Source organism: Salvelinus namaycush, chromosome 15 (genome assembly GCF_016432855.1).
Source record: "Salvelinus namaycush isolate Seneca chromosome 15, SaNama_1.0, whole genome shotgun sequence".
NCBI lineage: Eukaryota > Metazoa > Chordata > Actinopteri > Salmoniformes > Salmonidae > Salvelinus > Salvelinus namaycush.
The window spans coordinates 15,145,152-15,171,778 of record NC_052321.1 but is presented as its reverse complement, the minus strand read 5'-3'; the positions used below and the strand labels follow the sequence as shown (position 1 = coordinate 15,171,778).

Below are 26,627 nucleotides of genomic sequence, written 5' to 3'. Positions count from 1 at the left end.
ACAGAGTCACAGCCCTGAGGGAGACAGAGTTACTAACCTGAGGGAGACCATACAGAGTTACTTCCATGAGGGACGACACCTCCCCCTCCTCCCTCAGCATTTTGTCCTCCAGGCTCCTCGGGTAGGTACAGGCAGGATCGGTCTCTGGTGTAGCCACTATGGAACCAGTAAGTGTAGTCGAAGCAGAATGATCGAGGGCTCTGGCCACTAAGAAGGTCCTGGATGTTTATGGTGCTGGAGGTCATGGAGATAATTCAGCGGCTGCCAGCGTCCCTCTCTCTGGGGACAGAAGGGGAGAGACAGGGGGGACCAGTCAAGTAGGCATAGTATTGGTGGAGCACAACATAGCACAGGGCAGATTGGTATAATACAGCATATTATGAAAAAGCAGGAGAAATATTAAACTGGTCCCAGATCTGTTTGTGCTTTTGCCTACTCCATTGTCATTGGCAAGCTAAACAAATGTTTGGCAAGACAATTCCATTAGGCATTGTCAGAAGAGCAGAAACAGATCAGCACCCAGGCTAGAGAAATACCAAGCCAAACAACAAGTAGAAACATCCCAGATCTGTCCAGAACTGACCTTGAAGGGTCTAATGCGTACTGCCACATTGACAGTCCTTCCCTGGCATCTCTGCTCCTTTATCCCTCATGATCCCCCCTGCTCCTGTGAGGGACTGGTTGGGTGACACCCTGCACCCACTGACAGCAGCATCATGGCTTCCTCGTCCTTGTCTTCTCTCCATCTGCATTTATGAGAAGCCTTAGAACCAGACAGGTGAAAGATGTCGTGAAAGACATCAATTCAATTCAATTCAAGAGGCTATATTGACATGGGAAACATATGTTTACATTGCCAAAGCAAGTGAGGTAGATCATATACAAAAGTGAAATAAACAATAAAAATGAACAGTTAACATTACACTCACAGAAGTTCCAAAAGAATAAAGACATTACAAATGTCATATTATGTATATATACAGTGTTTTAACAATGTACAAATGGTTAAAGTACAAAAGGGTTGTATTTACAATGGTGTTTGATCTTCACTGGTTGACCTTTTCTTGTGGCAGCAGGTCACAAATCTTGCAGCTGTGATGTCACACTGTGGTATTTCACCCAGTAGATATGGGGGTTTATCAAAATCGAGTTTGTTTTCAAATTCTTTGTTGGTCTGTGTAATCTGAGGGAAATATGTGTCTCTAATATGGTCATACATTGGGCAGGAGGTTAGGAAGTGCAGTTCAATTTCCACCTAATTTTGTGGGCAGTGTGCACAGAGCCTGTCTTCTCTTGAGAGCCAGGTCTGCCTACGGCGGCCTTTCTCAATAGCAAGGCTATGCTTGCTGAGTCTGTACATAGTCAAAGCTTTCCTTAAGTTTGGGTCAGTCACAGTGGTCGGGTATTCTGCCACTGTGTACTCTCTGTTTTTTGCTAATTCTTTCCAACGTGTCAAGTAATTATCTTTTTGTTTTCTCATGATTTGGTTGGGTCTAATTGTGTTGCTGTCCTGGGGCTCTGTGAGGTGTGTTTGTGTTTGTGAACAGAGCCCCAGGACCAGCTTGCTTAGGGGACTCTTCTCCAGGTTCATTTCTCTGTAGGTGATGGCTTTGTTATGAAAGGTTTGGGAATCGCTTCCTTTTAGGTGGTTGTAGAATTTAACGTCTCTTTTCTGGATTTTGAGAATTAGCGGGTATCGGCCTAATTCTGCTCTGCATGCATTACTTGGTGTTCTACGTTGTACACGGAGGATATTTTTGCAGAATTCTACATGCAGAGTCTCAATTTGGTGTTTGTCCCATTTAGTGAATTCTTGGTTGGTGAGCGGACCCCAGACCTCACAACCATAAAGAGCAATGGCTTCTATAACTGATTCAAGTATTTCTTGCCAGATCCTAATTGGTATGTTGATTTTTATGTTCCTTTTGATGGCATAGAATGCACTTCTTGCCATATCTCTCAGATTGTGTTTAGGCCAAGGTATGTATAGTTTTTTGTGTGTTCCAGGGCAACGGTGTCTAGATGGAATTTGTATTTGTGGTCCTGGCAACTGGACCTTTTTTGGAACACCATTATTTTGGTCTTACTGAGATTTACTGACAGGGCCCAGGTCTGGCAGAATCTGTGCAGAATATCTAGGTGCTGCTGTTGGCTCTCCTTGGTTGGTGACAGAAGAACCAGATCATCAGCAAACAGTAGACATTTGACTTCAGATTCTAGTAGGGTGAGGCCGGGTGCTGCAGACTTTTCTAGTGCCCGTGCCAATTCGTTGATATGTGTTGAAGAGGTTGGGGCTTAAGCTGCATCCCTGTCTCACCCCACGGCCTGTGGGAGGAAATGTGTGTGTTTTTTGCCTATTTTAACCGCACACTTGCTGTTTGTGTTCATGGATTTTATAATGTCGTATGTTTTTCCCCTAACACCACATTCCATTTATTTGTATAGCAGACCCTCATGCCAAATTCAGTTGAAGGCTTTTTTGAAATCAACAAAGCATGAGAAGACTTTGCCTTTGTTTTGGTTTGTTTGTTTGTCAATTAGGGTGTGCAGGGTGAATACGTGGTCTGTCGTACGGTAATTTGGTAAAAAGCCAATTTGACATTTGCTCAGTACATTGTTTTCACTGAGGAAATGTACGAGTCTGCTGTTAATGATAATGCAGAGGATTTTCCCAAGGCTGCTGTTGACGCATGTCCCACGGTAGTTATTGGGGTCAAATTTGTCTCCACTTTTGTGGATTGGGGTGATCAGTCCTTGGTTCCAAATATTGGGCAAGATACCAGAGCTAAGGATGATGTTAAAGAGTTTTAGTATAGCCAATTTGAATTTGTTGTCTGTATATTTGATCATTTCATTGAGCATACCATCAACACCACATTCCTTTTTGAGTTGGAGGGTTTTTATTTTGTCCTGTAGCTCATTCAAGGTAATTGGAGAATCCAGTGGGTTCTGGTAGTCTTTAATAGTTGATTCTAAGATTTGTATTAGATCATGTATATGTTTTTTTCTGTTTGTTCTTTGTAATAGAGCCAAAAAAGTTTGGAGAAATGGTTTACCCATACATCTCCATTTTGGATAGATAATTCTTCGTGTTGTTCTTTGTTTAGTGTTTTCCAATTTTCCCAGAAGTGGTTAGAGCCTATGGATTCTTCAATTACATTGAGCTAATTTCTGACGTGCTGTTCCTTCTTTTTCCGTAGTGTATTTCTGTATTGTTTTAGTGATTCACCATGGTGAAGGCGTAGACTCAGGTTTTCCGGGTCTCTATGTTTTTGGTTGGACAGGTTTCTCAATTTATTTCTTAGATTTTTGCATTCTTCATCAAACCATTTGATATTGTTGTTCGTTTTCTTCAGTTTTCTATTTGAGATTTTTTAGATTTGATTGGGAAGCTGAGAGGTCAAATATACTGTTAAGATTTTCTACTGCCAAGTTTACACCTTCACTATTACAGTGGAACGTTTTATCCAGGATGTTGTCTAAAAGGGATTGAATTTGTTGTTGCCCAAAAAAAATTTGGTAGGTTTCCACACTACTTTCCATCTATAGCATTTCTTAATATTATTCAGTTCCTTTGGCTTTGATTCCTCATGATTGAGTATTGCTCTGTTCAAGTAGACTGATTTTGCTGTGATCTGATAAGGGTGTCAGTGGGCTGACTGTGAACGCTCTGAGAGACTCTGGGTTTAGGTCAGTGATAAAGTAGTCTACAGTACTACTGCCAAGAGATAAGCTATAGGTGTACCTACCACAGGAGTCCCCCCGAAGCCTACCATTGACTATGTACATACCCAGCGTGCGACAGAGCTGCAGGAGTTGTGACCTGTTTTTGTTGGTTATGTTGTCATAGTTGTGCCTAGGGGGGCATATGGGGGAGGGAATGCTGTCACCTCCAAGTAGGTGTTTGTCCCCCTGTGTGCTGAGGGTGTCAGGTTCTTGTCCAGTTCTGGCATTTAGGTCACCACAGTCCAGTACATGTCCCTGGGCCTGGAAATGATTGATTTCCCCCCTCCAGGATGGAGAAGCTGTCTTCATTAAAGTATGAGGATTCTAGTGGGGGGATATAGGTAGCACACAGGAGGAAATTTTTCTCTGTTAAGATAACTTCCTTTTGAATTTCTAGCCAAATGCAAAATGTTCCTGTTTTGATTAATTTAATGGAGTGAGTAAGGTCTGCTCTATACCAAATTAGCATACCCCCTGAGTCCCTTCCCTGTTTCACACCTGGTAGTTTGGTGGAAGGGACTACCAGCTCTCTGTAACCTAGAGGGCAACCAGTGGGCCTGTCTCCCCTATAACAGGTTTCTTGTAGGATGACAATGTCTGTATTTCTGATTTCTTTGATGAAGTCCAGGTTCCTGCTCTTCAGGCCAAAGGCAGATGACCTCAGGCCTTGGATATTCCAGGATGAGATAGTGAAGACTTTGTGTTCCATAAAGTGTCCAATGTTGTTGGTCGTGTGGTTTGGCCTCAGGCCAGTAAGTGTGAGCAGAGCCTGCTGAGCATCTGGTACATGCCATTGGCTTGGGCTAGTGTAAGAGTGGGGGTTGGGCCTGTTTGCACGCTCACGACCTGGGCATATGTGTGACTGCCACGATGAGGCCCTCTTTGCGGGGGTGGGCATAGGTCTGATCTGAGGGGGCCTAAATGGGGTGTGGGCGTGGTTGACTTGGGGGGGGTGTATGTGGCTGTAGGTCTTCTCAGCGTGGGTCCTGGGCAGGGTGTCTATTGATCTGTTGCTCCTGTGCACACTGTCATCATCCATGTTGCTTTCACCAAGCATTTATTTTCAGATAGTGCAGATGGAGAGGACACGTGAAGACCATTATAGACTATTGAGATGCAGCCGAGGGGAGTAGCTAAGTAACCTGATCACTTTCAATCTGCATCTCCCTGTATGAATTATAGACACACACACAGCACCTTTTATCAAAGAAAGCTTGTCTTTTCAGGAAGGCTACTGACATGCACAGCAATTTATCGAGAAAGGCTAGTGTTGGGTTCTGAGAATATGAAATATACTTCTTCATGTCACTGATGGAGTGCTGAGGTTTAGAGGGTCTACACTAGAAGTTAAGGGTTATAGGAGGAAGGTATATAGTGTGTGCAACTAAGCTTGGAATGTGTTGAGTGCAGGGAAGCGATTACATGTGGCGGGCATTGATAAGGGGAGAGAGCCATGGATTAGTGATGAAGGGGGGTTTGAGGTCAGGTCACCTTATGGGAGAAATAAAAGTTTATGGCCCATATCACTAGTGTCCTGCCTAGCAGTAAAGAATGATGTTTGTACAGCTGTGTAGGAGACTCATTCAATGCGGAACGGTTAAATACCAGCAGTGTGAAAATATCTTTGTCTAATGCAGCTGTATTGACTCTGGAAATAATTTAACTTGGTTAAGCTTTCATAGTGTCCGTTGAGTGTTTTACTCTGAGAATTAGAACCTAACACTAGACACACAAAACGTTATAAAAGTTAGATTACTGATACACAGTTGACTTTTGTCATATGAGACAGTACTAATACCTCCCTGAACCCTCAGTCAGTCCCCATTAGTCTTATACTGCCATTTTGGGCCCATGATTGCCCCATTTCAATTGTCTTATCTAGCTCGATCTGACCCTGAGCCTAAATTGGTCATAAGTCAAAATGGGATAATTCAAATACAGTAATCCCTCGTTTATCGCGGGGGTTACGTTCCGAAAATGACCCGCGATAAGTGAAATCCGCGAAATAGAAAACTTTTTTTTTTTTTTACAATTAGCAACTATTACATGTATACAAATACAGTGACTCACGTGTAGGCCGTTTCACTGCTCTTCAGACTGGGCCGCTGCATCCTGACTTCCCTTAGCATGTCCAGAAGTTTAACTTTATCTGAGATAGGTAGCATCTTCCGCCGTTTGGGCCCATCCGCAGGTGCTTTTGTCGGTCCAGGCCGTTTCGTCGACATTATGGGTTTAGGAGATGTTCGAAATTACAAGATAATTTGGCCAACTTAATGTAAATTTGCCAAGCTGTTTTATGTACGTACACATAACTGCACGAGACGACAAAATGATAGCACAATTCGTAGCATGTTTTGATACAAGAAGCGGGAGTGAGTTTTTAGCGAATCAGAATGCAGAGCACAATGCACCAAAAAAAAAAAAAAAATGCATTATGAAAATCCGCGAAATAGCGAATCCGCGATAAGTGAACCGCGAAGTGGCGAGGGATCACTGTACTCGTGCCCCACTACTAAACGTACACAATCAAGGTTTCTAGCCAACCAGGATCAAGTCTTAGTACTTGCTTCTTATTGCTTTCTGGTGAGAGCAGAACATTGGACAGAGACAAGAACTCCACACAGTCTCAATGAAATACTTCAGCTTTACCGTATTGTCAAAGAGCACTCATGGAAAATAAGACATTCTACATTCATCGGCATGTTATGCTGGTCAAATAAATGACCTTAAAACAAGCCAACAAGCCTCATCAGCCCCAGTGGATTCACTGTGTAGGTTATATACATGTTAATGATACAGTACAGGAAAATAAGGCCAAATTATCCAAATCAGTGCAAATTAAAATCACTCGAAAAACAGCAATTAACTGTTAAATAATTGTCTTAAGGCTGACATTGGCATCGTGATTATGAGCCAAACATTTTCAAAACAATAAAATTAAAAACAGATCATTCACAAGTATTCAACTTTATTCATAACATGGCAAAAGAGACTATTTACATACGCATCAATTTATAGAAATTTACGAATTCTCCAGAAATAAAAAACACTTTTTTGGTGTTCAAGTCCCTCAGTCTTCCGCCCTGTAAACATAACAATAATTTATATAAAATTATTATATCAATATCCAATTAAATTTGCTTAATTCATTTAAAAAAATGTTCTCCACTGGTTGTCTGTCTTAAATACAAAAAAACAGGCTGTAACCGTTAAAAGAAAATATGAATAAAATAGTTTCCTCAGAGTAAAGTTAGGAGTCCAGTCCACAGATGCATCTCTAGAATGGATTCCTCTGTCTGCTTTTCTTCATCTGCGTTATAGCGTATTGAAAAGCAAATACCTAGCAGGCACCATACTACTTTCCCCTGACCTATTTTTCAGGGCAGTTGAAGGAAAGGAGACGAGGAGATCCACCCCATGAGTTCTGACAGTCTGTAAGATTCCAAGTTGATGCTGTAGTTTGTTCAGGGCTAGAATGGCATCCGATCATAGTTTCTTCCTGCGGGTGACTGGTTTGGGGAAGATTGCCTCCAGCACTCGTTTGCGTCGGAGGTTCATCCGGGAGGCAGGGGCGTCGTTCTCCTCCACCAGCCTCCTCGAGGCGCGCGGGGCAGGCTCAGCCGGGCTGGGCATAGGAGAGATCAAATCCACCTTGGCTGGGGGAGGGGGCGCTGCATTGGGTCTGGGGGAGAGTAAGAGAGAAAAGGTCATCTCGTGACTTCTGGAACAAACTGATTGAGAGTGAGCAGGGCACGACAAACTTTTTTGCCACTTGTGCTTTGGACAAATAGGACAGAATCTCCAGTCACCCCAAAAATTCTAAAATGTCTGTAACAGCACTTTACAAAATAAAATGCCGTACTATATTTTTTATACGGTAGAGAATCAAACAAAAATGTAGACTATACTACCCATTGGATTCTTTGCATATTCAAGCCCGTCTCAAAACACAACACTGCCCCTTTTCAAGACTCTCCTGGAGTATGGTTGGCCACCCTTGGTAGGCTATAAAATATTGCAACACTACAACCAAATACTTTACATGTTAATTAAATAAAGAATGCCCCATAAAAAATATGTCTACAATTCAAAACAGACTCTGGGACGGTTGTGGGACGACAGATCCAACATTGATATTACCACTGCACATATGAAAATGTAAACGCAACGAGGCTGATGAAACAGATCAGACCGTTTAGCTTAAACTGTTGATGAAGTTGATTTTCTTCATATAAGCAGCTCAACAATGAGCACATGGCTGTAGGCTAAGTATAAACGTCCTAAAATGCAATTAGCAGAAAAAACTGTTTTCAAAAACGCACCGCACACACTAGTGGCTTCATGTGACAGATTAAAAATATATTTTAGACATTAAGAAAGAGGAGACCGAAAGACGCATCAACTAGCACGGGTTCCTAATATGACTAGGATTATCATCAACTAGCACAGGTTACTAATGACTAGGATTATCATCAACTAGCACGGGTTACTAATATGACTAGGATTATCATCAACTAGCACGGGTTCCTAATATGACTAGGATTATCATCAACTAGCACGGTTTACTAATATGACTAGGATTATCATCAACTAGCACGGGTTACTAATATGACTAGGATTATCATCAACTAGCACGGTTTACTAATATGACTAGGATTATCATCAACTAGCACGGGTTACTAATATGACTAGGATTATCATCAACTAGCACGGTTTACTAATATGACTAGGATTATCATCAACTAGCATGGTTTACTAATATGACTAGGATTATCATCAACTAGCACGGGTTACTAATATGACTAGGATTATCATCAACTAGCACGGGTTCCTAATATGACTAGGATTATCATCAACTAGCACGGTTTACTAATATGACTAGGATTATCATCAACTAGCACGGGTTACTAATATGACTAGGATTATCATCAACTAGCACGGGTTACTAATATGACTAGGATTATCATCAACTAGCACGGGTTACTAATATGACTAGGATTATCATCAACTAGCACAGTTTACTAATATGACTAGGATTATCATCAACTAGCACGGTTTACTAATATGACTAGGATTATCATCAACTAGCACGGGTTACTAATATGACTAGGATTATCATCAACTAGCACGGGTTCCTAATATGACTAGGATTATCATCAACTAGCACGGTTTACTAATATGACTAGGATTATCATCAACTAGCACGGTTTACTAATATGACTAGGATTATCATCAACTAGCACAGTTTACTAATATGACTAGGATTATCATCAACTAGCACGGGTTACTAATATGACTAGGATTATCATCAACTAGCACGGGTTACTAATATGACTAGGATTATCATCAACTAGCACGGGTTACTAATATGACTAGGATTATCATCAACTAGCACGGGTTACTAATATGACTAGGATTATCATCAACTAGCACAGTTTACTAATATGACTAGGATTATCATCAACTAGCACAGGTTACTAATATGACTAGGATTATCATCAACTAGCACGGTTTACTAATATGACTAGGATTATCATCAACTAGCACAGGTTACTAATATGACTAGGATTATCATCAACTAGCACGGGTTACTAATATGACTAGGATTATCATCAACTAGCACAGTTTACTAATATGACTAGGATTATCATCAACTAGCACAGGTTACTAATATGACTAGGATTATCATCAACTAGCACGGTTTACTAATATGACTAGGATTATCATCAACTAGCACAGGTTACTAATATGACTAGGATTATCATCAACTAGCACAGTTTACTAATATGACTAGGATTATCATCAACTAGCACGGTTTACTAATATGACTAGGATTATCATCAACTAGCACAGGTTACTAATATGACTAGGATTATCATCAACTAGCACGGGTTACTAATATGACTAGGATTATCATCAACTAGCACAGTTTACTAATATGACTAGGATTATCATCAACTAGCACGGTTTACTAATATGACTAGGATTATCATCAACTAGCACGGTTTACTAATATGACTAGGATTATCATCAACTAGCACGGGTTACTAATATGACTAGGATTATCATCAACTAGCACAGTTTACTAATATGACTAGGATTATCATCAACTAGCACGGTTTACTAATATGACTAGGATTATCATCAACTAGCACGGTTTACTAATATGACTAGGATTATCATCAACTAGCACGGGTTACTAATATGACTAGGATTATCATCAACTAGCACGGGTTCCTAATATGACTAGGATTATCATCAACTAGCACAGTTTACTAATATGACTAGGATTATCATCAACTAGCACGGTTTACTAATATGACTAGGATTATCATCAACTAGCACGGGTTACTAATATGACTAGGATTATCATCAACTAGCACGGGTTACTAATATGACTAGGATTATCATCAACTAGCACGGGTTACTAATATGACTAGGATTATCATCAACTAGCATGGGTTACTAATATGACTAGGATTATCATCAACTAGCATGGGTTACTAATATGACTAGGATTATCATCAACTAGCACGGGTTACTAATATGACTAGGATTATCATCAACTAGCACGGGTTACTAATATGACTAGGATTATCATCAACTAGCACGGGTTACTAATATGACTAGGATTATCATCAACTAGCACAGGTTACTAATATGACTAGGATTATCATCAACTAGCACAGTTTACTAATATGACTAGGATTATCATCAACTAGCACGGTTTACTAATATGACTAGGATTATCATCAACTAGCACGGGTTCCTAATATGACTAGGATTATCATCAACTAGCACGGTTTACTAATATGACTAGGATTATCATCAACTAGCACGGTTTACTAATATGACTAGGATTATCATCAACTAGCACGGGTTACTAATATGACTAGGATTATCATCAACTAGCACGGGTTACTAATATGACTAGGATTATCATCAACTAGCACGGGTTCCTAATATGACTAGGATTATCATCAACTAGCACGGGTTCCTAATATGACTAGGATTATCATCAACTAGCACGGTTTACTAATATGACTAGGATTATCATCAACTAGCACGGTTTACTAATATGACTAGGATTATCATCAACTAGCACGGGTTCCTAATATGACTAGGATTATCATCAACTAGCACGGGTTACTAATATGACTAGGATTATCATCAACTAGCACGGGTTACTAATATGACTAGGATTATCATCAACTAGCACGGGTTCCTAATATGACTAGGATTATCATCAACTAGCACGGGTTCCTAATATGACTAGGATTATCATCAACTAGCACGGTTTACTAATATGACTAGGATTATCATCAACTAGCACGGGTTCCTAATATGACTAGGATTATCATCAACTAGCACGGTTTACTAATATGACTAGGATTATCATCAACTAGCACGGTTTACTAATATGACTAGGATTATCATCAACTAGCACGGGTTCCTAATGACTAGGATTATCATCAACTAGCACGGGTTACTAATGACTAGGATTATCATCAACTAGCACGGGTTACTAATATGACTAGGATTATCATCAACTAGCACGGGTTACTAATGACTAGGATTATCATCAACTAGCACGGGTTACTAATATGACTAGGATTATCATCAACTAGCACGGGTTACTAATATGACTAGGATTATCATCAACTAGCACGGGTTACTAATGACTAGGATTATCATCAACTAGCACGGGTTACTAATGACTAGGATTATCATCAACTAGCACGGGTTACTAATGACTAGGATTATCATCAACTAGCACGGGTTACTAATATGCCTAGGATTATCATCAACTAGCACAGGTTACTAATATGACTAGGATTATCATCAACTAGCACGGGTTACTAATGACTAGGATTATCATCAACTAGCACAGGTTACTAATATGCCTAGGATTATCATCAACTAGCACAGGTTACTAATATGACTAGGATTATCATCAACTAGCACGGGTTACTAATGACTAGGATTATCATCAACTAGCACAGTTTACTAATATGACTAGGATTATCATCAACTAGCATGGGTTACTAATATGACTAGGATTATCATCAACTAGCACGGTTTACTAATATGACTAGGATTATCATCAACTAGCACGGGTTCCTAATATGACTAGGATTATCATCAACTAGCACGGTTTACTAATATGACTAGGATTATCATCAACTAGCACGGTTTACTAATATGACTAGGATTATCATCAACTAGCACGGGTTACTAATATGACTAGGATTATCATCAACTAGCACGGTTTACTAATATGACTAGGATTATCATCAACTAGCACGGGTTACTAATATGACTAGGATTATCATCAACTAGCAGGGGTTACTAATATGACTAGGATTATCATCAACTAGCACGGGTTACTAATATGACTAGGATTATCATCAACTAGCACGGTTTACTAATATGACTAGGATTATCATCAACTAGCACGGGTTACTAATATGACTAGGATTATCATCAACTAGCACGGGTTACTAATGACTAGGATTATCATCAACTAGCACGGGTTACTAATATGACTAGGATTATCATCAACTAGCACAGTTTACTAATATGACTAGGATTATCATCAACTAGCACAGTTTACTAATATGACTAGGATTATCATCAACTAGCACAGGTTACTAATATGACTAGGATTATCATCAACTAGCAGTTTACTAATATGACTAGGATTATCATCAACTAGCACGGGTTACTAATGACTAGGATTATCATCAACTAGCACGGGTTACTAATATGACTAGGATTATCATCAACTAGCACAGTTTACTAATATGACTAGGATTATCATCAACTAGCACAGGTTACTAATGACTAGGATTATCATCAACTAGCACAGTTTACTAATATGACTAGGATTATCATCAACTAGCACAGTTTACTAATATGACTAGGATTATCATCAACTAGCACAGTTTACTAATATGACTAGGATTATCATCAACTAGCACGGTTTACTAATATGACTAGGATTATCATCAACTAGCACAGTTTACTAATATGACTAGGATTATCATCAACTAGCACGGTTTACTAATATGACTAGGATTATCATCAACTAGCACGGGTTACTAATGACTAGGATTATCATCAACTAGCACGGGTTACTAATATGACTAGGATTATCATCAACTAGCACGGGTTACTAATATGACTAGGATTATCATCAACTAGCACGGTTTACTAATATGACTAGGATTATCATCAACTAGCACAGGTTCCTAATATGACTAGGATTATCATCAACTAGCACAGGTTACTAATATGACTAGGATTATCATCAACTAGCACAGTTTACTAATATGACTAGGATTATCATCAACTAGCACGGGTTACTAATATGACTAGGATTATCATCAACTAGCACGGGTTACTAATGATTAGGATTATCATCAACTAGCACGGGTTACTAATGATTAGGATTATCATCAACTAGCACAGGTTACTAATGACTAGGATTATCATCAACTAGCACAGTTTACTAATATGACTAGGATTATCATCAACTAGCACAGTTTACTAATATGACTAGGATTATCATCAACTAGCACAGGTTACTAATGACTAGGATTATCATCAACTAGCACAGTTTACTAATATGACTAGGATTATCATCAACTAGCACAGTTTACTAATATGACTAGGATTATCATCAACTAGCACGGTTTACTAATATGACTAGGATTATCATCAACTAGCACAGGTTACTAATGACTAGGATTATCATCAACTAGCACAGTTTACTAATATGACTAGGATTATCATCAACTAGCACAGTTTACTAATATGACTAGGATTATCATCAACTAGCACAGTTTACTAATATGACTAGGATTATCATCAACTAGCACGGGTTACTAATGACTAGGATTATCATCAACTAGCACGGGTTACTAATATGACTAGGATTATCATCAACTAGCACGGGTTACTAATGACTAGGATTATCATCAACTAGCACGGGTTACTAATGATTAGGATTATCATCAACTAGCACAGGTTACTAATATGACTAGGATTATCATCAACTAGCACGGGTTACTAATGATTAGGATTATCATCAACTAGCACGGTTTACTAATATGACTAGGATTATCATCAACTAGCACGGGTTACTAATATGACTAGGATTATCATCAACTAGCACGGTTTACTAATATGACTAGGATTATCATCAACTAGCACGGTTTACTAATATGACTAGGATTATCATCAACTAGCACGGTTTACTAATATGACTAGGATTATCATCAACTAGCACGGTTTACTAATATGACTAGGATTATCATCAACTAGCACGGGTTACTAATGACTAGGATTATCATCAACTAGCACGGGTTACTAATATGACTAGGATTATCATCAACTAGCACGGGTTACTAATGACTAGGATTATCATCAACTAGCACGGGTTACTAATATGACTAGGATTATCATCAACTAGCACGGGTTACTAATATGACTAGGATTATCATCAACTAGCACGGGTTACTAATATGACTAGGATTATCATCAACTAGCACGGGTTACTAATATGACTAGGATTATCATCAACTAGCACGGGTTACTAATATGACTAGGATTATCATCAACTAGCACGGGTTACTAATATGACTAGGATTATCATCAACTAGCACGGGTTACTAATATGACTAGGATTATCATCAACTAGCACGGGTTACTAATATGACTAGGATTATCATCAACTAGCACGGGTTACTAATATGACTAGGATTATCATCAACTAGCACGGTTTACTAATATGACTAGGATTATCATCAACTAGCACGGGTTACTAATATGACTAGGATTATCATCAACTAGCATGGGTTACTAATATGACTAGGATTATCATCAACTAGCACAGTTTACTAATATGACTAGGATTATCATCAACTAGCACGGTTTACTAATATGACTAGGATTATCATCAACTAGCACGGGTTACTAATATGACTAGGATTATCATCAACTAGCACAGTTTACTAATATGACTAGGATTATCATCAACTAGCACGGGTTACTAATATGACTAGGATTATCATCAACTAGCACAGTTTACTAATATGACTAGGATTATCATCAACTAGCACGGGTTACTAATATGACTAGGATTATCATCAACTAGCACGGTTTACTAATATGACTAGGATTATCATCAACTAGCACGGGTTCCTAATGACTAGGATTATCATCAACTAGCACGGGTTACTAATGACTAGGATTATCATCAACTAGCACGGGTTACTAATATGACTAGGATTATCATCAACTAGCACGGGTTACTAATGACTAGGATTATCATCAACTAGCACGGGTTACTAATATGACTAGGATTATCATCAACTAGCACGGGTTACTAATATGACTAGGATTATCATCAACTAGCACGGGTTACTAATGACTAGGATTATCATCAACTAGCACGGGTTACTAATGACTAGGATTATCATCAACTAGCACGGGTTACTAATGACTAGGATTATCATCAACTAGCACGGGTTACTAATATGCCTAGGATTATCATCAACTAGCACAGGTTACTAATATGACTAGGATTATCATCAACTAGCACGGGTTACTAATGACTAGGATTATCATCAACTAGCACAGGTTACTAATATGCCTAGGATTATCATCAACTAGCACAGGTTACTAATATGACTAGGATTATCATCAACTAGCACGGGTTACTAATGACTAGGATTATCATCAACTAGCACAGTTTACTAATATGACTAGGATTATCATCAACTAGCATGGGTTACTAATATGACTAGGATTATCATCAACTAGCACGGTTTACTAATATGACTAGGATTATCATCAACTAGCACGGGTTACTAATATGACTAGGATTATCATCAACTAGCACGGTTTACTAATATGACTAGGATTATCATCAACTAGCACGGTTTACTAATATGACTAGGATTATCATCAACTAGCACGGGTTACTAATATGACTAGGATTATCATCAACTAGCACGGTTTACTAATATGACTAGGATTATCATCAACTAGCACGGGTTACTAATATGACTAGGATTATCATCAACTAGCAGGGGTTACTAATATGACTAGGATTATCATCAACTAGCACGGGTTACTAATATGACTAGGATTATCATCAACTAGCACGGTTTACTAATATGACTAGGATTATCATCAACTAGCACGGGTTACTAATATGACTAGGATTATCATCAACTAGCACGGGTTACTAATGACTAGGATTATCATCAACTAGCACGGGTTACTAATATGACTAGGATTATCATCAACTAGCACAGTTTACTAATATGACTAGGATTATCATCAACTAGCACAGTTTACTAATATGACTAGGATTATCATCAACTAGCACAGGTTACTAATATGACTAGGATTATCATCAACTAGCAGTTTACTAATATGACTAGGATTATCATCAACTAGCACGGGTTACTAATGACTAGGATTATCATCAACTAGCACGGGTTACTAATATGACTAGGATTATCATCAACTAGCACAGTTTACTAATATGACTAGGATTATCATCAACTAGCACAGGTTACTAATGACTAGGATTATCATCAACTAGCACAGTTTACTAATATGACTAGGATTATCATCAACTAGCACAGTTTACTAATATGACTAGGATTATCATCAACTAGCACAGTTTACTAATATGACTAGGATTATCATCAACTAGCACGGTTTACTAATATGACTAGGATTATCATCAACTAGCACAGTTTACTAATATGACTAGGATTATCATCAACTAGCACGGTTTACTAATATGACTAGGATTATCATCAACTAGCACGGGTTACTAATGACTAGGATTATCATCAACTAGCACGGGTTACTAATATGACTAGGATTATCATCAACTAGCACGGGTTACTAATATGACTAGGATTATCATCAACTAGCACGGTTTACTAATATGACTAGGATTATCATCAACTAGCACAGGTTCCTAATATGACTAGGATTATCATCAACTAGCACAGGTTACTAATATGACTAGGATTATCATCAACTAGCACAGTTTACTAATATGACTAGGATTATCATCAACTAGCACGGGTTACTAATATGACTAGGATTATCATCAACTAGCACGGGTTACTAATGATTAGGATTATCATCAACTAGCACGGGTTACTAATGATTAGGATTATCATCAACTAGCACAGGTTACTAATGACTAGGATTATCATCAACTAGCACAGTTTACTAATATGACTAGGATTATCATCAACTAGCACAGTTTACTAATATGACTAGGATTATCATCAACTAGCACAGGTTACTAATGACTAGGATTATCATCAACTAGCACAGTTTACTAATATGACTAGGATTATCATCAACTAGCACAGTTTACTAATATGACTAGGATTATCATCAACTAGCACGGTTTACTAATATGACTAGGATTATCATCAACTAGCACAGGTTACTAATGACTAGGATTATCATCAACTAGCACAGTTTACTAATATGACTAGGATTATCATCAACTAGCACAGTTTACTAATATGACTAGGATTATCATCAACTAGCACAGTTTACTAATATGACTAGGATTATCATCAACTAGCACGGGTTACTAATGACTAGGATTATCATCAACTAGCACGGGTTACTAATATGACTAGGATTATCATCAACTAGCACGGGTTACTAATGACTAGGATTATCATCAACTAGCACGGGTTACTAATGATTAGGATTATCATCAACTAGCACAGGTTACTAATATGACTAGGATTATCATCAACTAGCACGGGTTACTAATGATTAGGATTATCATCAACTAGCACGGTTTACTAATATGACTAGGATTATCATCAACTAGCACGGGTTACTAATATGACTAGGATTATCATCAACTAGCACGGTTTACTAATATGACTAGGATTATCATCAACTAGCACGGTTTACTAATATGACTAGGATTATCATCAACTAGCACGGTTTACTAATATGACTAGGATTATCATCAACTAGCACGGTTTACTAATATGACTAGGATTATCATCAACTAGCACGGGTTACTAATGACTAGGATTATCATCAACTAGCACGGGTTACTAATATGACTAGGATTATCATCAACTAGCACGGGTTACTAATGACTAGGATTATCATCAACTAGCACGGGTTACTAATATGACTAGGATTATCATCAACTAGCACGGGTTACTAATATGACTAGGATTATCATCAACTAGCACGGGTTACTAATATGACTAGGATTATCATCAACTAGCACGGGTTACTAATATGACTAGGATTATCATCAACTAGCACGGGTTACTAATATGACTAGGATTATCATCAACTAGCACGGGTTACTAATATGACTAGGATTATCATCAACTAGCACGGGTTACTAATATGACTAGGATTATCATCAACTAGCACGGGTTACTAATATGACTAGGATTATCATCAACTAGCACGGGTTACTAATATGACTAGGATTATCATCAACTAGCACGGGTTACTAATATGACTAGGATTATCATCAACTAGCACGGTTTACTAATATGACTAGGATTATCATCAACTAGCACGGGTTACTAATATGACTAGGATTATCATCAACTAGCACGGGTTACTAATATGACTAGGATTATCATCAACTAGCACAGTTTACTAATATGACTAGGATTATCATCAACTAGCACGGTTTACTAATATGACTAGGATTATCATCAACTAGCACGGGTTACTAATATGACTAGGATTATCATCAACTAGCACAGTTTACTAATATGACTAGGATTATCATCAACTAGCACGGGTTACTAATATGACTAGGATTATCATCAACTAGCACAGTTTACTAATATGACTAGGATTATCATCAACTAGCACGGGTTACTAATATGACTAGGATTATCATCAACTAGCATGGGTTACTAATATGACTAGGATTATCATCAACTAGCACAGTTTACTAATATGACTAGGATTATCATCAACTAGCACGGTTTACTAATATGACTAGGATTATCATCAACTAGCACAGTTTACTAATATGACTAGGATTATCATCAACTAGCACGGTTTACTAATATGACTAGGATTATCATCAACTAGCACAGTTTACTAATATGACTAGGATTATCATCAACTAGCACGGTTTACTAATATGACTAGGATTATCATCAACTAGCACGGTTTACTAATATGACTAGGATTATCATCAACTAGCACGGTTTACTAATATGACTAGGATTATCATCAACTAGCACGGGTTACTAATATGACTAGGATTATCATCAACTAGCACGGGTTACTAATATGACTAGGATTATCATCAACTAGCACAGGTTACTAATATGACTAGGATTATCATCAACTAGCACAGTTTACTAATATGACTAGGATTATCATCAACTAGCACAGGTTACTAATATGACTAGGATTATCATCAACTAGCACAGTTTACTAATATGACTAGGATTATCATCAACTAGCACGGGTTACTAATATGACTAGGATTATCATCAACTAGCACGGGTTACTAATGATTAGGATTATCATCAACTAGCACGGGTTACTAATATGACTAGGATTATCATCAACTAGCACGGGTTACTAATGATTAGGATTATGCCTTTTGCTGCAGGACAATAAAATAACGTTTTAGAAAACCAATAAATAGTACAGAGTAAAATGCTGGTTTAAATGGCATACTACGTTTTTATTAAATAATTCCCTTAACATTTATATTGTCGTATTTTGGCTAGGCTACTTTGAAATAATATGCTGAATGACAAAAAGTCCATATTTTAAACAATTAAGTTTATGGTTAAATAGTTTCGAAATGCTGACCACCTCCGCTCCGATTCAACAGGCCATGTCCTTCACTCTCCGGTTTTGTGACCATTTGATCTGAACGAACCATGCCTGGAGTATGTCGACAGAATCAAGACTTTAGACGTTAATGTTAATCATCCTTCATTATATGTGTCAAAAATGACTGCAGTTTAACCTATATTTATTTAAGTAAACGTCTCATTAAAGTTGAGCTACATTTTCTGCCGCCTCCCTCATGTCAACATCTGTTTGGACATAAGGCTGTAGCCAATATGCATATCACCTACACTTTGACCTGTAGGCTTTTTTTATGTACATGAAAATAGATTGGAATATTATTCCAATGTTGGCCCCTCTGATGCAATTCTGATCTGTGTAATTGTTTGATATTGTGCGATAAAAAAAACTTTAAAAAAAAACTGGTATATTCTTCTTGTCCGCCAATTTATTTACTTGTCCCGGACAAGAGCTAATGTCAAGTCCTGGCGGGGTTGGAGCACTCACATTGCAGATGGAGTGTTATTCTGAGGACAGTTAGGGGAAGAAATACACAAGACAGCTTTGAATAGAGGAATGCCGAGGGCACTATGTCAACAGAACTTACTTAGTTGTTCGCCTTTTGGGTGCTTTGGTTTTAGCAGCAGCCGTCTCTTTCTCCACATCGTCTTCTGATGAGTTATTTTCCTGAGCAATAGAAAGATATAGTCAGCGACTAAGCTTGAATATGGTTTTAGCTAACAGCAACCTGACATGTAGCAAATCACCATGCATCTGTGAACACTGCCTCTGTGTTCACAGATCTGAGAGGATGGGATAGGTGAGTGCAATATGCCAAAGGCACCAGTTATCGTATTTGAGGGCTAGGCGGAGTAATCATCTCCACCATATTATGTAAACCTAGACAGTCCATTTTAACCTGTGAACACTGAAGTAGTGGCTGAGGGAGGAGGTCTATGGAGGCAAATGGAACCGGCCAGTCCTGTCTTGTCTAACATCAGTCTAAAGGACGTGATCAACTAACCTCGTTATCAGGCTGTGCTGCAGTGGTGTCCGCCGGTCGCCTGGTACGAGTAACAGGAGGCGCAGACACGTCATTCTGACCGGGAGACTCTACTCTCCTACCTATCAGACAGAAGATGAAAGGCGTGAAAGAAAGCCAGAACTACCACAGAATAACCTTCCTCTTCTAACCACAAAGTCTGACAGGCAAATGTGCTAAAAAACGAGGAGCCAGTTACCTCTGGTTCTCCTCCGAGGTGGTGAGTAGATGAACGAGTCCCTGACGGGGCTTCCCTGGTCGGCCTCGGGCACCATCGTGTTTCCCATCGGGAGTGGAGAGGGCGGCCGCTGACCCAACGACGTGGTGACTCTCCTCTTGACTCTCACCATCTCTGTGATGACCGGGGCCTCAACCACTTCCCTCTTGACCTCCTCGTCACGGAGTCTCTGGATGAGGGCGTCGGCCACCGGCGTTCCGGAGCCCACCTCCAGCGGCGTCTCCAACAGGGGAAGGTCCTCCTCCTGGTGGCTCCACAGGCGGCTCCTGGTTGGTCGACGGTAGACGCTGAGGGGCGGGTCATCCAGGGCGAGTGCGGAGGGCGTCTTCTCAGCGGTGCCTTCGCCCCTCGTCTTCCTCCGGCTGCGGGGAGGGGTCAGGGCAACCACTTCCTCTGTGAAAAGGGCGAGGGTCACGCCCGCACGTGTCGACTTGCGGGTCACCCTGCCCGGACTGCTGGGCTGTTTGGCCCCTTCATCGTTCCCCTTCTCTTCCTCCTCAGGGACCACCGGCTGAGTCTGGGGGACCAACGGCTGAGTATGGGCGGCTGGGGTCTTGGTTCCAGTTGTGCTCTTCTTAGCGCTGCGTGTAACAGACGGAACTGACACCTGGTTGGTTGTTTCATCCATGGCTGTTGGCTCTCTGTTGCACCCCATCTGGGTGTTCCTGGTCTGGCGGGTTCCCGTCCTCGGAGTGGCCTTCTGTGGAGTGCGCCGTTTGGTCGGGGTGGCCTTGGAGTGGACCACAGTTGCCACCGGGACCTCTTCCTCCCTTTTCCTCTCCTCCTGCTCTCTCCAAGGTTCCGGTTCTGGCTGGGATTCAGTTTTCCGGGCGCTTCGGCGAGGTGTGACGGGAACTCCAAAGTCCTGGCTGTGCCGGCAGCTCCTGGTGATCCGTCTGGGTGTGATTGGGACCTGAGCATCTGTCTCCATCTCAGTCTGTCCTGCCGGCCTCTCGTCCTCTGACCCAGGCCTCTCTTCCTCCACTGAGGTAAACTTCACCATCTTCCTCTGGTTGGTTGTCCTGCGCGTCGGAGTGGACGGGGCTTTCCTGACCCCCACTGAGATTTCCTCCACAGACTTAGACTGGCTGTTGGAGGTCTTGTCCAGATTCCTCTCCTCCACACTGGCTATAAAGGGCTTTCCGGTTTGAACTGCTTCTTCTTCAAGTATGGCTGCCAACTCACTTATGGCTTCTCCCTGGACAGGTTCATGGTTGTCTGACTGGATGGATCCATTGCTTTCTACCTGAGACAGAGGCTGGTCTGCAGAGACAGAGACGGGCTCCTCTCGCTCTTCCTCTAGCTCAACAACGTCTGCCTTCATCTCCTCCTTTCGACGAGCACACGAGAGAGTCTCCTCTTCCATGGTCATCTCTTCCGTTTCCTCCAACGCTTCGTTCGGCTGCTCGTTCTCATCCAGGACTGGTGGCGCCTCTTCTGCTTTGGTTGGTTCAGAGTCAGCAGGGATCTCATCTGGCTCTTCTACATGGTCTGTGTCAACATCTTCAGCTGATCTGGCTGGTTTAGCCTCAAAGGATTCAGGCAGGACGTCCGTGACTAGAGGAACATTCTCCTTCGACATGGCCTCTGTTCTACCAGTCTCTGCCTCCGTCCAGCTATCCATGATCCCCTCCAAGGTGTCCATCCCCTCCATGGTGTTCATCTCAGCCTTCTGCTCCGGCAGGGGCTCAGTTGCAGCCAGGGGGGTGTCCTGGTTGTCCGTGCCCAGGAAGATGACCTCCGGGTCGGTCACAGGTGTCTCAGACGTGCCACCTGCCTCCTCTGTGGTCAGATGCTTACTGGGTTCTAGTGGTACAGTGTCTGCATCGTCATCCCCATCCTCAGCCTCCAGAATCAGAGAGAAGCTGCTGTGGGCTCCAGAGGTGGGTACCTCTGGTTGGCTGCCTTCCCCCACCTCAATGAGCCCCAGGTGGGCGCCGTCGGCCAGGTCCTGCCCCACCACCAGCTCCAGAGGAACCAGCAGGGTGGTGGAGGGCTTCAGCTCTGTGTAGCAAACCCCCTCTGCCTCGTCTCCTCCTACCCCCAGCCTCACCATCACCACCTCCCCCTCTATGTCATCCTCCACCATCTGTAGGGGAAACACACAGAAGCATGAGAACATTTATAGAGCACAACCTACGATCACAAAACAAAATACTTTAACCCCCTTTTCAAACGTGCAACTTTTAACATCAGTCATCCACAGCATTTAGGTCTACACACTGCTTACATGACTGAGTTATGAAATCCTAAGACAGTCACTGTTTTACCTTTAGGTCTGCCTCTGTGGTGACCAATGAGAGCACAGCTGCATCCTGCTCCGATAGGGCAGGCAGGAACTGGGGGTGTGGCTGCAGGGGTGGGAGGTGGTCCAGGAAGAGAGAGGGGGGCGGCAAGGGGGCTCGCTGCCTCCCGTTCCCCTGCACCTCCTCGATGACCTCCACCTCACTGCCCGAGTCCTGCTCAGCAGGACCATCTGACTCAACTTCATCATCATCCTCCAACACAGAACTAGAGAGTTCCTCACTGTCGTTCAGGCTCACCACAGCTACAGGGAGGGAAGAGCCTCATCAAACACACTCACCAAAGGTAACATTAGCTATTATGAGTAGCGATGCACCGATATGACATTTTTGCCCGATACCGATATCCGATATTTTCCTTGCCAAAAAAAACACTGATAACAGATATTTACATTTTTAGCGGCCTTTTAAGCATTCTAGTACAGTTAAATAGTTAACACACACACACACACACACACAGAGGTCTAGGGCACTGCATCTCAGTGCAAGAGGCGTCACTACAGTCCCTGGTTCGAATCCAGGCTGTATCACATCCGGGCCAGGAGTCCCATAGGGCGGCGCACAATTGGCCCAGCGTCGTCTGGGCCGTCATTGTTAATAAGAATTTGTTCTTACCTGACTTGCCTAGATAAATAAGTCACACACACAATTCTACTGTTTGTATTAATTTGCATCACTGTCAATGAAACACCTTTATTTAAGGCAAACCGCAAACTCCACTATTGTGCCTAATCCTTATTGTGGCTAGCTTCACAGCACATAACACGGTCAGGTAGAGCCTCACTAGCCAGATGAAGCTAGCTGGCTGCATATAACGTTAGCTTTGGGAAACAGGGTTAAGTAGCTGGTTAGCTATTTATGTTCATGAACTGAAGTTCAATTTCAAAAAGGAAAACAAGTGGCAACCTAGCTAATACTTACAAGGATTCCAAAATCATTGCTAAGAATAATGAAAATGACCACAGTTTCTACTGGTCATTGTTTTCAGGCTGGTTGTATTGGTGCTAGCTAGGTACCAAGCTAAAGCTAGCTACCCCAGTTGCGGTTGAACAAATTATGCTTTATTACCAACGCGGTATTGTAAACATTGTTCGTGGCCGGTGTTTGCTTGTTTGCAGACTTTACAGCTTTGACAGTGCTACTATATATTTTTTGACACGCAAAGACCCAAACGGCGTTCCAAAGTATGATTGTCGTGAAGCTAATAACAGTGACGCTATTACTATGTAACTCCGGTAGGGCAACATCTGAAAAATAGTGCGGTTTGTAGTGTGTTCCGGTGCTCGACCAGTCTGCGAAAGCCAACATCACCCACGACAGAGAACGGTTGATTGTCAAGGGCAATGAATCCCATTATCTTAGCTTTATTGGATTTCACCTTTGAGTTGTATCGCTGAAATGTTCTTACTCCTCGATCCACACAGCAGACATTGTGGGCTAGGTTAGGAATGCTGTGTTGCGCAAAATTTTACGTGCCGTTATTACGTCATGTATGCACGGTACCTTTGACATCGGTTTTTAACATCGGCATTAACTTCTTGAGGGCAGGGGACAGCATTTTCACTTTCGGGAAAAATATCATGCCAAAATTCAACTGTTTGCTACTCATCCCCAGAATATAAGATATGCATATTATTAGTAGATTTGGATAGAAAACACTCTGAAGTTTCTAAAACTGTTTGAATCATGTCTGTGAGAATAACAGAACTTATGTAGCAGGCAAAACCCTGAGGACAAACCATTCAGAATTTGTATTTTTTTGATGTCACTGTCTTTTCAAGTAGTTTTTTTAGAGACACCAGATTTCTAATGGACTTGCTTGCAGTTCCTACCGCTTCCACTGGATGTCACCAGTCCTTGGAAATCGTTTGAGGTTATTCCTTTATGTAGTGAAGAAGTAGGGCTATCGTAAATGAGGGTCACATGAAGTAAATATTTTGAGAGTCACGTTACGAAAAAAGTTGCGTCAGATTGTTTTCTTTTTGTATTGAACACAGATCATCCCGTCTTCAAATTGATCGATTATTAACGTTTAAAAATACTTAACGTTGTATCACCAAAGTAGTTTGAAATATTTTGGTAAAGTTTACATGTAACTTCTGATATATTTTGTAGTGACTTGGCGAAAGTTGGAAGCTGTGTTTTTCTGGATGAAACGGTCCAAATAAATTGACATTTTGGATATATATCGACGGAATTAATCGAACAAAAGGACCATTTGTGATGTTTATGGGACATATTGGAGTGCCAACAAAAGAATTTCATCAAAGGCATGATTTATATTTTATTTCTGCGTTTTGTGTCGTGCTTGCAGTGATGAAATATGCTTCTCTCTTTGTTTACTTTTGTGCTATCATCAGATAATAGCATCTTATGCTTTCGCCGAAAAGCTTTTTTGAAATCTGACATGTTGGCTGGATTCACAACGAGTGTAGCTTTAATTTGGTATCTTACATGTGTGATTTAATGAAAGTTTGATTTTTATATCATGTTATTTGAATATGGCGCGCTGTATTTTCCCTGGCTATTGGCCGGTGGGACGTTTGCGTCCCACCTGCCCCAGAGAAGTTAAACTAGACATCGGATGATACCGATGTTGGTATTTTTAACTAATATCGTCAGATTCCGATATGTTCACCGATATATCGTGCATCTCTAATTATGAGCATTCCAGACCATTATTGGTCGGTATTAGCCCAGAGGTGTCAATTCTGCTGCCGGCCAATAAAAACACTAAATCCTTTGTGGTTGTAGCTCATACAGTGAGCCCGTGTTAGATCTCTGATCGCATGACCTAGAAATCAATGTATGTGACAAATAAACGGTCATGAGCAAGAGGTGAGAGGTCACTCACATTGGGAGTCGGTGCCCGTGGGGTCTGAGGTGGCTACGGACGCCAGAGACTTCTGGGTGGTGAGGGCCAGGGGGACGGCTGTAGGAGTAGACTCCTCCTTTACCACGTCACACACCGGCTCACTGCCCAGGGGAGAGAGAGGTTTAATATCAATAAATGGTTGTAAGCACATACACAACCAATATTGTTGGGATGTGTTTCAGAACATACCTGTTGAAGGATGTCCAGTTGTCAGAAGCCTTGTGGATGCCCGAGCGGGTCAGGGGAGGAGACAGATCGTTGCCAAACAGGTGGCGCTCCACAAACTCATCCAGATCTAAAAGAGCAAGAGAGGATTCAACCAGGTCATCGTAGGTTTAAAATCAACTGCATCAAGATCAGTCCTGTCTGTGTACAACTCTTCCAAGCTTAGTATTTCGATGCAGTTAGGTTTAGCTCGGTCACGTCATCTCACTGTGGTTGGAATTACCTGCACTGAGCTCCCCCTCACAGGCCCTCTGTACATTATCAAAGTCTAAATCACCTCAAACGGTTGTGCCTTTGCACAGTGAGAAAAATCTAAACTGTTCCTCAAAAACATTAACGTTTTTGATTGAACACACATTT

The 26,627-nt window shown here is 40.8% G+C and overlaps 1 protein-coding gene across 1 annotated transcript in view; it reads right to left on the bottom strand.

Annotated features, from left to right (window-relative positions):
- Positions 1-6,350: 6,350 nt before the first annotated feature.
- LOC120060218 (protein ELYS-like) overlaps positions 6,351-26,627 on the bottom strand; it is a 52,867-nt gene continuing 32,590 nt past the window's right edge. The window contains exons 30-36 of the mRNA XM_039009369.1: positions 26,232-26,337; positions 26,022-26,143; positions 23,135-23,412; positions 20,826-22,953; positions 20,609-20,709; positions 20,192-20,271; positions 6,351-7,408 (exon numbers count right to left, since the gene is read on the bottom strand). Coding sequence (XP_038865297.1) covers positions 7,213-7,408; positions 20,192-20,271; positions 20,609-20,709; positions 20,826-22,953; positions 23,135-23,412; positions 26,022-26,143; positions 26,232-26,337 — 3,011 coding nt within the window. The 3' untranslated portion in view covers positions 6,351-7,212. The remainder of the gene's footprint in view (positions 7,409-20,191; positions 20,272-20,608; positions 20,710-20,825; positions 22,954-23,134; positions 23,413-26,021; positions 26,144-26,231; positions 26,338-26,627) is intronic.